The following is a 14,887-nucleotide window of genomic DNA, read 5'->3' as shown; positions in this document are numbered from 1 at the left end:
TCCTGCTGATGTGTCTGTTTGTTTCTCCGGACAGTGAAAACAACTGCAGTGTTTGTAAAAAAATTTAAAAAAAGTCAGCATTTCTCAGCGTGTTAACGTGTTGTGTTCCAATAAAAGTATTTAATGACGCGGTCGATCCCCCTGATGAATGTGGCTTCAGTAACGGCTCTCTAACGGTTGCTTTTCACACTTGAAGCTAATGCTAATGTATCTGTGTTCCCTTGGGGGGGAAGTGGTGACATCTACTGGAGGTTTGGCTGTACTCTGTAATGTGCATTTTAGTGAGTTATAAAGGAAAAAAAAAATTAGATAAGTATACGATAACAGTATGTTAGTTTGTTTGATAGGATAAAATCAGGTGTTTTAGCTCACAAAGTTAGCTCACAAACACAAAATCAGACGAAAACATAATCAGAAGTTAGGTTAAAAAACAAACCAAGAAAAAAAAAAAGTACATACCACCGTGTGGTGTGTACTGCAAATAGACTGAATGTAACCACAGAATTCAGCTAACCATTAGCAAACCATAACCGCAAAACAAAAGAAAAAAAAACTGTAAACACAGCAGACCACTGTAACCCCGAGTGTAAACATGAAAAACAACGTCATCAGAAATCAAATCAACGTTCACGTCACGGTTCTCCCTCTGATAACTATTATGAAGTATTTATTACAGCAGCAGAGTATTGGATTCCATCAGTGTGTACACGGGTTGTTATTGTTCTGTACTCCCAGTAGATTCATCCTCCCATAAATCATTGCTTCCTGTTTATTGGCTGGGTTTTATTGGGGTTTTTTCCCCCCTGTGTATTGATGTGTTTGCTCTGTGTCCTTTTAAGGTGTTTTACGGGTAAAAGTTGCCATAAATCAGGTCAGGCAACATTTCTGCCAACAGTGTTTGCTTGTACTGTGTAATTCTGTAGCAATCACCGACCAATCACAGCCGAGGCAGCTGAGGGTGAGTTGCCCTCTGCCGGTGGAGCAACTACTGTAAATGGGCGGTTTAATCAAATTTAAATGCAAATTATTATAATGTATTATAATTATTTTAAGACTCTGCTGTGAATATTTTGCAAAAATCTAAATGAAAAATGTCCCATTTTAGCTTCCGTAGCCGCTACGAATTCCCATTAGTTCTACCGCGAAAATCTCTCTAAATTTGGCGAATCAAAAACAGATTCTCAAAATCAAACATAAAGAGTGAAAAAGTTAAAGGAAAAAAAGATATGCATTTTTTTAAAAAGTAAAAATTGTCCGAAAAAAGATGGCTCATTTTAGTTGGTAAAAAAACAACAACCAAAGAGATAGCTAAAAGTGTCAGAAATAATAATAATTATAGTAATAAAATTAAGTTCAAGACATTTTTGGTCATTTAAAAATTAAAATAAAATGAACATGAAATGAACGTTTGGAATATTTCGTTTCTTTTTTTTTAGCTAAATGTATTCCTTTGTTCCATGAATGAAGACTGGTGAAGTGAATTTTTTAAAATTCATGATCATTTATCTTCAGGGCAACTCCCTCTTTTGTCTCCATGGCAATCGTGGCTTCCCAGTTTGCACTGGGAACGGTTAACCGTGTGTCGATTTTATTGCCGTCCAGAGGGGAGAAAATAAATTGGTGTGTGTGTGTTGGTGTGTGTATATAACATAATAACCGGTATGAATGTTTTAAAGCTCCGGACCGGAGGTTTGTAGTGAAGCTGTTTCAGAGATTTATTGGTGTCAATGAAAATAAAATAAAAAACATGAACAGCAGTGAAACCTGCTCCAGTTACTGTGTCCTCATTCAACAACATGCTGATGTCAGTGGCACAGGGGGAGAAAGACCTCCATCACCACCACCACCTCCATCACCACCACCACATGGATGATCCCACAGTAGAGGAAGAACACCCCCCCCTCCCCTCCTCCCTCCTCTCTCTCATCACTCACCTTTGGCCGCATGGTCTTCTTTGCTCTTCGTTTTTCCACTCATGGAGCTTCAACAATGCTGCTGCTGCTGCTGCTGGAATCGAACTTCAGCCCAAACACAGGTGCGGCTCCAGGTTTGTCACTTTTTCATCCTCCTCCTTTTCAAGTGTGCGCTTTCTCTACACACACACACACACACAGAAACGCACGCTCTCCAACTCCCGGTCTTCCTCTGTTCGCCTCCGCCCCACCCTCTCTCTCTTTTCGTCCCCTCGTGCTCTCTCTCTCTCTCTCACCCACTGTTCCTCTTTTTCTTACTTTTTATCCCCCCGTGTTTCACTCTTCATCCCTCTCTGTATCTCTGTCTTCCTCCCAATTTCTTCTCCCTCTTCCTCCTCCTCTCACCGTTGCTGTTTCTTAAACAGCCTCTTCCTTATTTGCTGCCCCCACTCCCACTTCTCCCCCTTTTATATTTCTCTCTCTCTCTCTCGCTCTAGCTCTCTCGCTCTCTCGCCTATGTCGAACCTACCAATAGGCGCACGTTGACGTATGGCGAGAGGAAAATCAACAAACTCACTCTGAAGTATTGATTGTTGCTGCAGTTTTAGATAATTTTCATGTATCATATAAAAACATAATCGATATTCACTACAGTTGGTTGTTGGTTGTTTTGGTCTCGAAGAAAGTCTCACTTAGTAAATTAAAACATTTTTATCTATGTTTTTTTTAACTTCCTTTGTTCTATATGGACTTTAGGTAATTGCTTTTTTTAATATGACTTTAATTCATGTATCCATTATTTTTCTGTTATCCACACAAGTTGAATGTAATGAAGGCTGATACACGTAATTATATATGTGTACTGTTTTACTGCCACCTAGTGTGTCGTATTGGAACGGCACGCCTCATACATAAGCCCCTCCCACATTACGTACTAGGAAAAGTGACAAACTCCTGAGCGTTAAGGTAAGTGCTAGCTAAACAGTATGGATGGAGATTTTGATGATGTAACATCGATAAATGTTTGTTCCGACTACCGGAATGCGAAAATATGTATTTTGCGTGTTTATGGAATGTCGTGAAAAAGTATTAGGCGTCACTGTGTTGAAATAGTAACTTTTTTTTACAAAGACGTACTTGGCATTAGCTGTTGAAGCTAATGCTGAGTAGCCGCGCTAAGTGTTTTTGGTACTTGACCGTTACCTTAACGGTCGCACCGCTGATAACGGCTGGTTTTTATTTAAATTGTGTAAGCTTTGTTTTATTAAATGTTTTTTTGTTTTGTTTTTTGTTTTGTTATATAAAAAAATAAAAGGGATTAATCTTTTTTATTATACTGTGTCATTCGTGGGATTTATCTTTTTTATTATACTGTGTCATTCGTTTGTTTGTTGTTTTCTAGCACTGCAGTTAGCATTGCTAATAACGGCCGAATTTCAATATCATACCGGAATAATACCCGATGTCTGAGCTGTCATTAAAGGGACCAGAGCCAAGAGCAACATGAGTGTAAGTCATCCTGTCATTAAACTGTTACGTTTCAGATGGTTGTTAATACATTTTCATAAATGGTACAAAGCTTTAAAAACAATTGTTGCTCCAACATGTTAGAGTTTGTTTCATACTTTGACCCTTCAGTATAAAAGTTTCAATCTCTGGAGGTGGTTCTCACATGATGTGTACTGTCAAAAACGTGTATTCACCATTGAGTCTTTGCAATGTTTCAGTATGTTATTTCCTATTTAAATTCTCAATCCTTTGCGTTGAAATCCCATGCACTTTTAGATGTGAATAAATAGCTGTGAAGTGGATGTTTATAATTAATCTCCACTTGTTAACACGGTTGCGACTGGAGCTTTATCTAAATGTTGGCAGTTACAGTAAATAAGGCAAGTAAATCAGAGTTAATTTTCCCCAACTTCACACCCAGCTATGATGTATGTGTGGAGCATTATTAAAACGAGTTTGTATCTGATGTCACCGCTACAGCTTTGGTTAACGGCCTCTGCTGCAACTACTACAAACAGTGCGGTGCGCATTTAAGAGGCCCAGAAGGTCACCACACTCTCCAGGTTGTCTTAAATCCGATAAATACAGATCCACCTGCAAACTCAGCGGTCTAACACTATGCAAATGAGTCAGATTATTGATCACTTAATCAATCTGTGTGTAGAAAATAGCTTTTTCACCACCGCAGTAGTAGGACGCTAGCAGTGAGGGTAAATAAAGTTCTTCTTTAGTCACAAAAGTGGTTATTTAAACACAAACTTTCTTTGGAAAAACATCTATGTTTTGGTTCGGTTTAACCTGTCATTATTTGGGTCTGAGTTTTATCTAAATCTCAGCTAACCTGTATTAGGTACAGTATTTAGAATTTTACTTTTTTTTTCACATGCAGGACGACATTTTATATTTTGACATATTCCTCCATTCTTCAGTCTTTCTGTATTTATTTTTTTAGCTCACAATTAGAAATTTGTCTGCATTGAGTAATTATTCACTAACATGAGTATGTTCAGTTATAATGTGTGAACCCTGTTTCTCCTCTCTCTCTTGTGTTCTCCTCATTGATGATAAGCCCGTCCACCAGTTAGTCCAACAGATGCATCTATTTGTCAGAGCTTTTGTCTTTTGGTTCTGTTAAACTGCATCAAGAGGCCATGTGGCACAAAGTGAGCCCGGCCTGCTGCAGGAAGTAGCCCTGATTTTATTTTTCTGCATCAGACTGTCAGAAACCTACTTCAGGCGACCTAGTTTTATTGCAGCAAACTTTATTACATGAAGGAGAAAAATATATTTATTAACCAAAAGTCACTTATTGTGTTATTGCAAACAGAATCAACTATCGTGTGTTAAAATCCTCTGTGTGTTATTGTTCATAAAATGTTATTGGCAAAAGCCACATAGGCTGTAAACCTCGCTCAATTGAGCTGACGTGACAAAACAAATGGCCCACATAGGCTGTAAACCTCGCTCAGTTGAGCTGACGTGACAAAACAAATGGCCACACCAGTAGCTATTTGTGCTCCAGTACATTTTCACATGTACTGTAACAAACTGATTATTGCTGTTCCAGCCTTAATGACTCTTAAGAGACGACGCAAACATTGTACCAGAAACTAATTAAAGCAGCAATAAACGACCTGTGTGTCATTAAGACATAGCAGCAGCACAGGACCAATAAAGAGCAGGTAGTTTTCCTTAGAGCCAGCGCTGTGGTATTAGATCAGGATTAGAAACCAATGGGGGTCTGGGAATTCACTACTTTAGACTTTGGAAAAGACAGGAGTGAAAAAGGTTCAAATAAGTTTCTGTAGCAAAGTAACTGACATGTTTTTTTTTTCAATATTATATGCCAGATTATCAAATGTGTTGCAGAGTAATGTACAGGTGAAAACAAGAGAAATAAGCCATTAGGAAAGGCTTTAAAAAATAGCCATGAACATGTTCTTTGTTTCTTTTATTTTCCCAATAAAACCAAGAAAAAAATCTTACGATTTAAGGGAAACTCACAACTGCAGTAGTCAAATATACTACAAAAATATCTAAAAGATCTGAAAAACATCCAGACATTGGCATAAAATAAAATAAGTATTAGATGAAAATGGATAATATGTTACTGTTACTGTAGCTGAATGGCATAGTGAACCAGAACTGTTCAGAAATGAGAAATAAAAAATGTAATTCCAGTTCTTTTGGTCAGAAATCATTTAGACTTTTACATTCTTTTTTTTTTTTTTAAACAACACTGTTTTTTTACATTCTTTCTTTTTTTAAAACAACACTGTTTTCTTGCCAAAAGCGAAACTGAACAAATGCATTTTTTATGGAGGATCAATATAAGGCGTTGATAAGTATAGAAGGCGTTGATACTCTAATCAGTCCTTATATTACAGTGACAGATTTAGGCCAGAAACGTAGCTTGAAATGCTCACATTAACACACAAGTTTAATTTTAATGGTCCAGATATGAACTGGTCTGAGGTCAGATGCTGTTGACGTAACCTGGTCCAGCTGAGATGTTGAATTCTCCAGTCACTCACATATGATTATTAGTCAGCATTTGTGGACTGACTTACTACTCCTGATGGACTGCGACGATTTTGATCGTTTGCACGTATTTCCTCCTCACCCACGTCCAGTCTCTTGGATGACACAAATCCAGTTGTATTCATTTTGTACACAAGAAAAGCTTTTCCCTAATTATTCTCCTTGTTTTAGCCCTTCCTCCCTCTACACATTTACATCCCAGCAGCCCTCCTCTTCTTCATCCTCCTCCTCTTCTTCCTCCTCCTCACTCCCTGTGCCCCAGGGCTGAATTATGAAGTCCCAGGACACCAATCAGCACAAATTGATTTAATCTTAACTGTAACCACAGGGGATGAGGATACGTTTATTGATATCGTTCCCTCCCGTGAGTTTTTTATTTTAATTTTTTTTCTGCTGAGGAGTGATTTTTGTTTTTTTTTTTGCAGGAGGAAATTAATTTGTGCGCGTACATAATTCTCAGCTCAAAATCGTGGGGAAACGGTAATCTCCCCTCAGCCTCATGTAAATCAGCCTCAGTCAATAAGTCTCCCCCAGACTGTTGTTGCCAAGGAGCAGTGGGCGGAAGGCCAGCTGACTTGGCTGTCACTCACAGAGATTTGTCCACAGCCACTCCCTGTGTAACTTACACTCAAATCACAGCCTTCAATACCACAGGCTGAGCAGAGAGATTAGGTTGTTCCTCCTGACCAGACCTGATCAGTTTACCTGCAGGAGCCACTGTGAACTGTGAACTGTTCCTTCGTACGAGAAGATTTTTTTCTTTGTCCTGCCCCTCCTTCGTATGAGAAGATTTTTTTTCATTGTCCTGTCCCTTTATCCCATGCCATTATTTTGAACATTAGTTTTTATCTAATAACATTTTTCCTGTATTTTTGAAACAGCAGTATGACTGAATGAAGTAGAGTTTTATTCTGTCCCTCCCCCACGTCGTCTCCCACACACTTCAAGGTCAGAGTCGGATTTAGATGAAGCTCATATTTAATTGCAATGTGAAGGATTAAGAGAGAAATGTACTGTATGACGTGAATGTGAGTCCTCATAAATATAGCTGTACGTGTGTGTGTGAGTGTGTGTCTGGTGCTGAGGTATCCTGTTCATGTCAGTCATGTTTGCTGGGATGGCTCTTGTCTGACAAAGAGTTTTAAATAAAAAAAAGGGCAAACTGACACATGTTAGTGGGAATTCAGGGTAAAAATGTGTTTTAACTTAAACATTTTTCAAACCATCCACCAGAAATGGATGGAAATGAGAGAAATAAATGTTAGACGAAAATATTTAACTCTCATCGACTCTGTTCAAAAGTAAAACAAATCCATGTTTTTATTACAGTTACGTACAAAAAAAGTTGAATTTCCACACAGGTCAGGGGTCCACTGTCTCAACATAAAACACTCTATCCACAAATCGATTTGGTTTTTGTCCCCATTTGAAGTTGTCCCAATACCTAATCTTCACACAACTACACAGAAGTGTTACTCATCAACTGTCAATATTTGCTCTGACTCAACTTCAATCTGATACGACTGAACAATATCATTTGTCTTTGAGTCTAAATGAATAACACTCTTGTTTTATCTTTAATTACACTTAGTATTTTCTTTATTTTATCTTTGTCTCCTTCTGTTTTTCTAACTGGTCTCGTCTGAACACACACACAGGAGAACAGATGTGGGCAGAGACGCAGACGTATGAACATGAACACGCAGACTCTGAGTCCTCCCAGGTGAGTAAACAGTGAGTGGCTGTACTTTGGAGCAGCGGATGACTCCCTGCATCATCCAGCATTGGTCTGAGGAGAAGAACGACTGACAGCGACAACATGGCCGGAGTTTGTTTACTGGCCGTCATTGCTGCGTTACTGTGTGGACTGGCTGCTCGCGTCACGGAGAAGAAAACAGGTAAACGTCAGGTACAGATACAGTATAGTCGGGACGGAGGAGTAGGGTTTGAGATACCAGACTGTTGGTCAGCAGCCCTGAACTCTGAGCCAAACCACCGGGAATCACAGACGGTCTTTTTTCATTTTCATTTTTCATCACAGCACCTAAATAAAGATGTAATTTTTTTTTTTTTTAAACAAAATCTAAAAATTTAGAGAAATTAGTCAACGTATTCTTTCCCCCCTGCTGACTGTCATGAGTATTGCCCTGTTTTTTGGTGTTTTTTAAGCTTTTGGACATTTTTCTGCTGACTGTCATGAGTATTGCACTGGTGTTTTTTAAGCTTTTGGACATTTTGATGTGAAGAACTTTTTTGCACGTCACGTTTGCAGTCATTTGTATTTCACAATGTTTTGGCACGGTTAACTGGGCTGTGGTCAATACTCTGAGGCCCGTCCCGGTTGTGGCGCATCATTTAAATAAGGAAGAAGCAAAGAAGTCTATTGTTGATTTAAACAAGTAAGTCATGTGGCTAAAACTTACTGTAGATACCAAAAGGGGCCGTGGAAGTTGGCTGACATTTGGTCCACATTCTGAATGTCACCTTTGGTTCAGACTTGGTTTAGATGTGGTGGACATTCTGAGCTTCAATTTTTGCTTTTCTAAAATGTGGCTGAAACTTGGCATACGAAATAGGAATAAAATGCGGCCGTCATTCTGAATACATAAAGGGACATCGTTGGTGTAGACTAGGTTTGGGTTAGATCTAAAGAAGATTTCAGTTTGGCTGTGATTTCGCCCATATTTTTGATAAAGAAAGGATTTTTTTAAATTGAAATATTTATGACTTTTTCAGGGGACTAAACAGGTAAAATATGTCATTAAGTCAGAGACAATATAAGTAATTGGTTTGGAAAACTGCCACTAAATGTTGTGGCAGCGACACTGCTGCCTCCTGTTACTGCATCACTTGGATTTAAAATTCAACTCTTCTGCAAAATCTCAAAGAGTGAAATAACCTGGTGTGACAGAAGTGACATGAACGGACAAGGACAGGTCTGTCAGTCAAAGCTGTCAGCCAGCAAGGTCAGAGGACAAAGTGGGAAGAGATCCCTCCAAGGTCAGTGGGGCGGAGTGACCTGCAGGAGATCCTTGAGACGAGGATGAGCATTTTAATCAAGGCCACATCCCAGCATGCATCTCCATACAGTTTGAGACCAATGAGATGTAGCTTTTTGTTTTGGAATAAAAAAACATGTACTGCAAACAAATCTGGTGATTTTAAAACACATGACTGGAGTAGCAGTGATGCTCCTTTACTGTCCGTCGTGTGCCTGGCAGTGACCAAACCTCGTGCTGTTAGATTTACACTGCTGTAGAATAATGCATGTGTTTCCCCTCCTTCTCTTCACAGGAGCCGTGTTTGTGTCGCAGCACGCGGCTCACACGATGCTGCTGCGTCAGCGCAGGCACAACACCGGGCGATTGGAAGAAGTGATGAAGGACAACCTGGAGCGGGAGTGTAAGGAGGAGGTGTGCAACTTCGAAGAGGCCAGGGAGGTGTTTGAGAACGAAGAGAAAACTGTGAGCGGATCACACACACACACACACACACACGTGCCTTTTTGCTGTAAAAATCTGATTTGATAAAATATGTTTGTGTGTGTGTTTCTCCTGTAGATGGAGTTCTGGGCAGTATACTTTGGTAAGATGAATTGAACACAACACATGCAAGTACTGTTGGAGACAAAACCATTACGAACAAACTGTTCAGAATGATCACAGTGCATATATGTGTATATATATGTATGGATCTATTCCTTCACTCTGCTCTTGTGGTGAACAGACGGGGACCAGTGTCAGCCTCCACCCTGCCAGAACGATGGTGAGTGTGTGGATGGAATAGGTTCTTACGTTTGCTGGTGCAAACCAAACTTTGGAGGAAAGAACTGTGAGATCGGTGAGTGTGACAAATGAGGAAACACTTATGCTTAGAAATATACTCCGAAAAATAGAGAGTCGGAGAGTGTCAGTTTTAAATACAGTATTTTAATAAAAGTTCCTTCCATGTCAACCAATGTTTTTTTTTTTTTTGCCTGTGCATAGAGTTGGCCAAACAGTGTTCCGTTGACAACGGAGGATGCTCACATTTCTGTGTGATGCAGGGGCAGCGGCCCGAGTGCCAGTGTGCAGCAGGGTACAACCTAGGCTCAGACAAAAGGAGCTGTGAACCAACAGGTACAACATATCAGCATAAACTGAGAAAATCTTTTTTTTTTTTTCAATGTTAGGATTTAACATTTCTTGTCATCACCCATCCTGATGAACGTGGATGCTCTTATGTAGCGTAGCACAGTCCAATCAGCTCACTGTCTGTCCTGCACAAACAAATCATCAATACGATCCCTAAACTCCTCTGTAATAAAGTGTCTATTTTAATTTATAACTACATCGTCTGCATGTGAGATGTGGCGAAGTAAAAACCCTTTGAGTCATAAACCTCCTCTCTAACAGGCAGCCCTGGTAACAAACCAGATATGAAAAGTGATAGAGTAGCAGACTCTGTGAGCATCGATGAGACAGGAGGCAGGAATCATCTCCGGTCCCATCAGGACTGACTCATAAACCAAATGTGTGTTGCTGTTTATACAGTAGCTGACGGAGGAAGAACATAGTTTACTGTCATCACAGAGAGCCTGAAACGTTGAGAACAGAACAGAAACCATTCCGAAATTCAGTATCTGTAACTGCGAGCGTCCCATGTGAACAAATCACAGCCAGCATTGGTAGAAATTCACAAAGGCAGTCAACAGTGTTGTAGCCGAAGGTATAGGTTAGAGGTAAGTTAAAAATGAAACACAAATGAGCTACAAATTAGCCTTAAAGTCTGACAAAAAGGTCAAAGGTCGAAGTAATTTGAATAAAATGAAATATAGTAAAAATAGTAAAAAACATTTCTTGGTGTGTACAGTAGAATGCCAGGAAGTGACGTTGTCTTTTGTTTTGCTTCACCTCCACCTAACCGTGAAGGACAATTCAGCTGTGGCCACGTGGAGTCCAAGACCTCGTCCAGGTCCTTCCTGAGCCCACGAACGGGGAACAACTCAAACTCCAGAGACAATACAAGTTTTAATTTGAGCGACCAGCTGACTTGGGACTACGACGATGACAACATGACGCAGTTTTACGATTACTACGATAGTTTTGTGAATGACTCTGCATCGTCTGAAATCCCATCAGCCTCTTCAGCAGAGACACGTGTTAGATCGCTGAACTCCAGCTTTTCAGTGGCTCCAGACGACAATCAAACCAACAGCAGTGCGTCTGAAGACTTTTCCAATTTTCTATCCTGGGCGTTTTTCCCTACCCTTCCCACCATCACTGAACAAAAAAACACTGACAAGAGGATTGTGGGAGGTAACGAAGCCCCTCCTGGAGGAATTCCATGGCAGGTGGCGTGAAACATTCATAAGATTTATGACCTTTTTTTCTGTCTGTTGTTTTTTTCTTTTGTTTGGTTGAGAACTTTCCTATACATTTATATTAGCAAGTAGGTCCAGCAGGTGGCAGTGATGTAACTCTATATAGTATATATATATATAATGTTTGTTTGTGTGTGCAGGTTACACTGATGTCTCACTCACCTTCTCTTGGTCGAGTTCAGTCCTTCTGTGGAGGATCTCTGCTCAGTGAATTATGGGTAATCACTGCAGCCCACTGCCTGGTGACAAAGGAAGTACTCACACAGGGTTACTTCGTCAGAGTAGGTAGGAAAAAACAATAATAGTCACAGCACATACTCTATAAGTCTACTGTGTGTGTGTGTGTACACCGTAACTTGGGTTACACATGGCACATGCCTTTTTAGATGGTAAAACTGTTTAACTTTAACTTTTTCATGGTGTGTTAGAGGTAACTATTTTTTTGCATCAGTTCTAGTTTGTGGTAGGGTTCACACACTTCACCTGGTTCTGTAAAATAACAAATACTATATCTGTTCCTCTAGGCGAACACGATGTTGACACTGAGGAGGGTCCAGAGCGTGACCACTTGGTGGCAGAGCAACACATCCATCCCAAGTACAATTACACCCAGTCACCGTACAACCACGACATCGCTCTGCTGAAGCTCAGCAATGCAGTGGAACTTTCCCACCAGCGGCGTCCCATCTGCCTGGGCCCCAAAGACTTTACAGAAAGCATCCTGCGAGACTCCAGCAGCTCCCAGGTGAGTGGGTGGGGGCTACTGGCGTCTCGGGGTCGGTCTGCCACCAAGCTCCAGAGGCTGGAAGTGCCCTATGTGGAACGCACAAAGTGTAAACAGAGCAGCCGCTACCAAATCACGCGCTTCATGTTCTGTGCTGGCTTTGAGAATGAACAGAAGGACTCGTGCCACGGCGACAGCGGGGGGCCACATGCCACCAATTTCAAAGGCACTTGGTTCCTGACAGGTATTGTCAGCTGGGGGGAGGACTGCGCCAAAGACGGGAAGTATGGCATCTACACTCGGGTCTCACGGTACTACTCCTGGATCAGTCAGAGGACAGGGCTTCAAATTTGACAACTGATAAAAATAGAGCGGGTCAAAAGAACACAGCTGACGGTCAAGAAGATCTGACTCTTTGCTTTGTTCTGCCCCCGGTGAACGGGTTACTCTGTTGAATCAACTGATGGTTATTCTGACAGTCCAATAAAGTCCAGTCAAACATTTGGATCACTCTCTTTAAACACTGCATTTTTATACACCAATGCAGTATAGGCAGTGCTGTACATTTTTACTCTACTACAGTAAGCAATTGCACATTACATTATTTAACCTGAGACTATATATACAGTCTCTGAATGTCCTAATGTGACAGATATAAAAGTCCCTGCATCCTACAGTGGAGCCATCTAGTGGCCAGACATGCGCATTAAATGTCCTTTTTGCTATAGAGTAGATTTAAAAAACAACTATATAAAATACACTCAATAAATATATACATACATAAATACATGTGCTTATAGTAAATGTTTACTTACCATAAGTTAATAACAACACTCACTTTTTTTTTTCAAATCCATTTGTGCTTTTTTTATTTGGTAAAATAATACTTTACTACATTGTGCATTATTATACAGGCTCTGAACAATGATTGAAAATATCAAAAAGTGCAAAAGCAGCAAACAACAGTTTCAGGTTCTGTGGAAAAAGTCATGGTAAATCTTCGCTGCTACGATCAGTGAAGATTTAGATGTAGTATGGTGAAGACTGCATTGATTTAATACTTCAGATAAATCTATACAAAGCTGCTGTATATTAACCCTAATTGAACCTGTTGGGGCAGATTATTGAGCGATTACATTTCTCCTACTCTGTTAGCCTTTTCTATAGAGATCAGCACTGTCAGCTGATTGGGTGTTAGCATCTAAAGCTTTGATTTATGTCTTTATTTGCAGATCACTGTAGTTGGAGTTAGTCCTGTGAGTAACTGCAGTAAACACCACACACTGGTAGAGTGGCAGTATTTTAGTATTGTCAACTCACTTACTTTGTGAGATTTCTATCTGCTGCTTTTTTTTTTTTTTTTTTACCACATTAGCCAGATTATTCTGCTTCCCTGATGGCAAAATATTTGAGGCCAAGATTTTGCACATATGACACTTTGTTGCGGCCCACAGATGGTGTGAAGTGATGGCACATGACTGAGCTGCTCTATGTTTGCCAGGTCTGGGCCACAAGCTGGTCACAGCAGTGTCAGAATTCAGACGAAAGTAGTGCAAAAAAAAAAAAAAAACCCTAAGAGTGACCTAATAATGTCCTGTTTTGTGGTAAGAAAACTCAGACACATCAGCAAGAACAGTGAATAACAGGAAGTTGGAGTAGTATATGCAGAAGTTTTCTAAAAAAAAACCAAAACAAAACACTGAGTGGAGAGTAAGGATCAGCTCCACGTTATTAATTTGTAGTAAAACCCTTTCTGTGACATTACTTCAGTTGCTGACCTCTGGCTGCCCACTCACTGCTGTTTAGAAGACCTTAAGGATCAGAAAGCATGCGGGTCACTTCAGGGCTGTAGACTCTTCACTCTGCTTCTTATCTACCACCTATTAAGTGCTCGTCTCTGTTGTCTGTTGTTCATGCTGACCACTAACTTCCGGCACGCTCAAGTTATTAATCCGGGGCATTCATGCTGCATTTATAGCACCCCCTGCAGAGCTGGAGGGGTAATTCCGTGCTTTGTATTTACACACAATTCCTGCGTACTCAACATTCGAAGATGCTTGAGTTACATTTGCTGTTTTACATCTGGCAGTGCAGCGTCATTGCCAGGAGTGGAACACCAGGAGTGTGCATGCCGTCAGGGTTTGAAAGCAGAAGGTCTCAGAGAGCTCACAGAGTTATGCTGTAGTTCTACTCTAAGTACTCTAAGTACAATTACGACCCAACAACACCGAGGGTAGTTTATGTAAAACTAGTAACACGAGTTAAAAAAAAATGTATTCACTGTCAGAGTCAGAAGAAAAAAACAAAACAAGCTTCAGTTTAACACCGCTCTAAATTAACACCAGCATTTTAATTATGATCCCATTCAGAGGAAAAAAGACAATAGCGCTGAAGGGACTGTGCAGTGTGTGATTGACAGCTGGACCAGCCAATAAGAGCCTGGTTGCTGATGATGTCAGGGATGATAATGTATAAAACTGAATCCTATTTAGAGGAAAACAGAGGCTGCAGACAACACCAGTGACTACTGGGTTTTAAAACATGCCATTGTTAAAATTTCACTTTTTCCAAACCCTAAAATGGGAATTTGTTTGTAAACAGATTTAGTCTATTTTTTTGTATTGTGAAAAGAACCAAACGGTTCATTGAAAACATTTCAAAACAAGATTTGAACAAAGAAGAGTTACGTATGTACAGAATAAAACCAGGTCGACATTTGCTCTTTGGCACATGAGCAATAATGATATGTTGGTGCATGATCCGATGTGTGAGTCATACGAAAATAGAAGTAATAAATTAAAAGTTCATTGTTGAGGTAAAATTAAAGACACAATCCTC

The 14,887-nt window shown here is 40.1% G+C and overlaps 2 protein-coding genes across 2 annotated transcripts in view; one reads left to right on the top strand and one right to left on the bottom strand.

The window, feature by feature from the left end:
- LOC103395529 (fibroblast growth factor 13-like) overlaps positions 1-2,176 on the bottom strand; it is a 17,724-nt gene extending 15,548 nt beyond the window's left edge. Inside the window, exon 1 of the mRNA XM_008333259.3 lies at positions 1,935-2,176. Coding sequence (XP_008331481.1) covers positions 1,935-1,977 — 43 coding nt within the window. The 5' untranslated portion in view covers positions 1,978-2,176. The remainder of the gene's footprint in view (positions 1-1,934) is intronic.
- A 5,445-nt stretch (positions 2,177-7,621) lies between these two features.
- f9b (coagulation factor IXb) lies at positions 7,622-12,556 on the top strand. The gene is made up of 8 exons (XM_025065545.1): positions 7,622-7,861; positions 9,258-9,427; positions 9,524-9,548; positions 9,690-9,803; positions 9,950-10,081; positions 10,874-11,295; positions 11,466-11,610; positions 11,850-12,556. Exons 1-8 carry the CDS (start codon positions 7,783-7,785, stop codon positions 12,401-12,403), a joined length of 1,641 nt encoding a protein of 546 aa, XP_024921313.1. The 5' UTR covers positions 7,622-7,782; the 3' UTR covers positions 12,404-12,556.
- Positions 12,557-14,887: the final 2,331 nt, after the last annotated feature.

The sequence above is a fragment of the Cynoglossus semilaevis genome, chromosome 19 (assembly GCF_000523025.1).
Source record: "Cynoglossus semilaevis isolate Cse_v1.0 chromosome 19, Cse_v1.0, whole genome shotgun sequence".
Taxonomy (NCBI): domain Eukaryota; kingdom Metazoa; phylum Chordata; class Actinopteri; order Pleuronectiformes; family Cynoglossidae; genus Cynoglossus; species Cynoglossus semilaevis.
This window is presented reverse-complemented; position numbering and strand designations above follow the sequence as displayed.

Excerpts from the sequence above, each read along its gene's own strand:
- f9b (XM_025065545.1), top strand. The coding sequence starts at position 7,783 with ATGGCCGGAGTTTGTTTACTGGCCGTCATTGCTGCGTTACTGTGTGGA. Across the intron at positions 7,862-9,257 it reads CGTCACGGAGAAGAAAACAG|GAGCCGTGTTTGTGTCGCAG; the intron begins GTAAACGTCAGG and ends TTCTCTTCACAG. Across the intron at positions 11,611-11,849 it reads GGGTTACTTCGTCAGAGTAG|GCGAACACGATGTTGACACT; the intron begins GTAGGAAAAAAC and ends CTGTTCCTCTAG.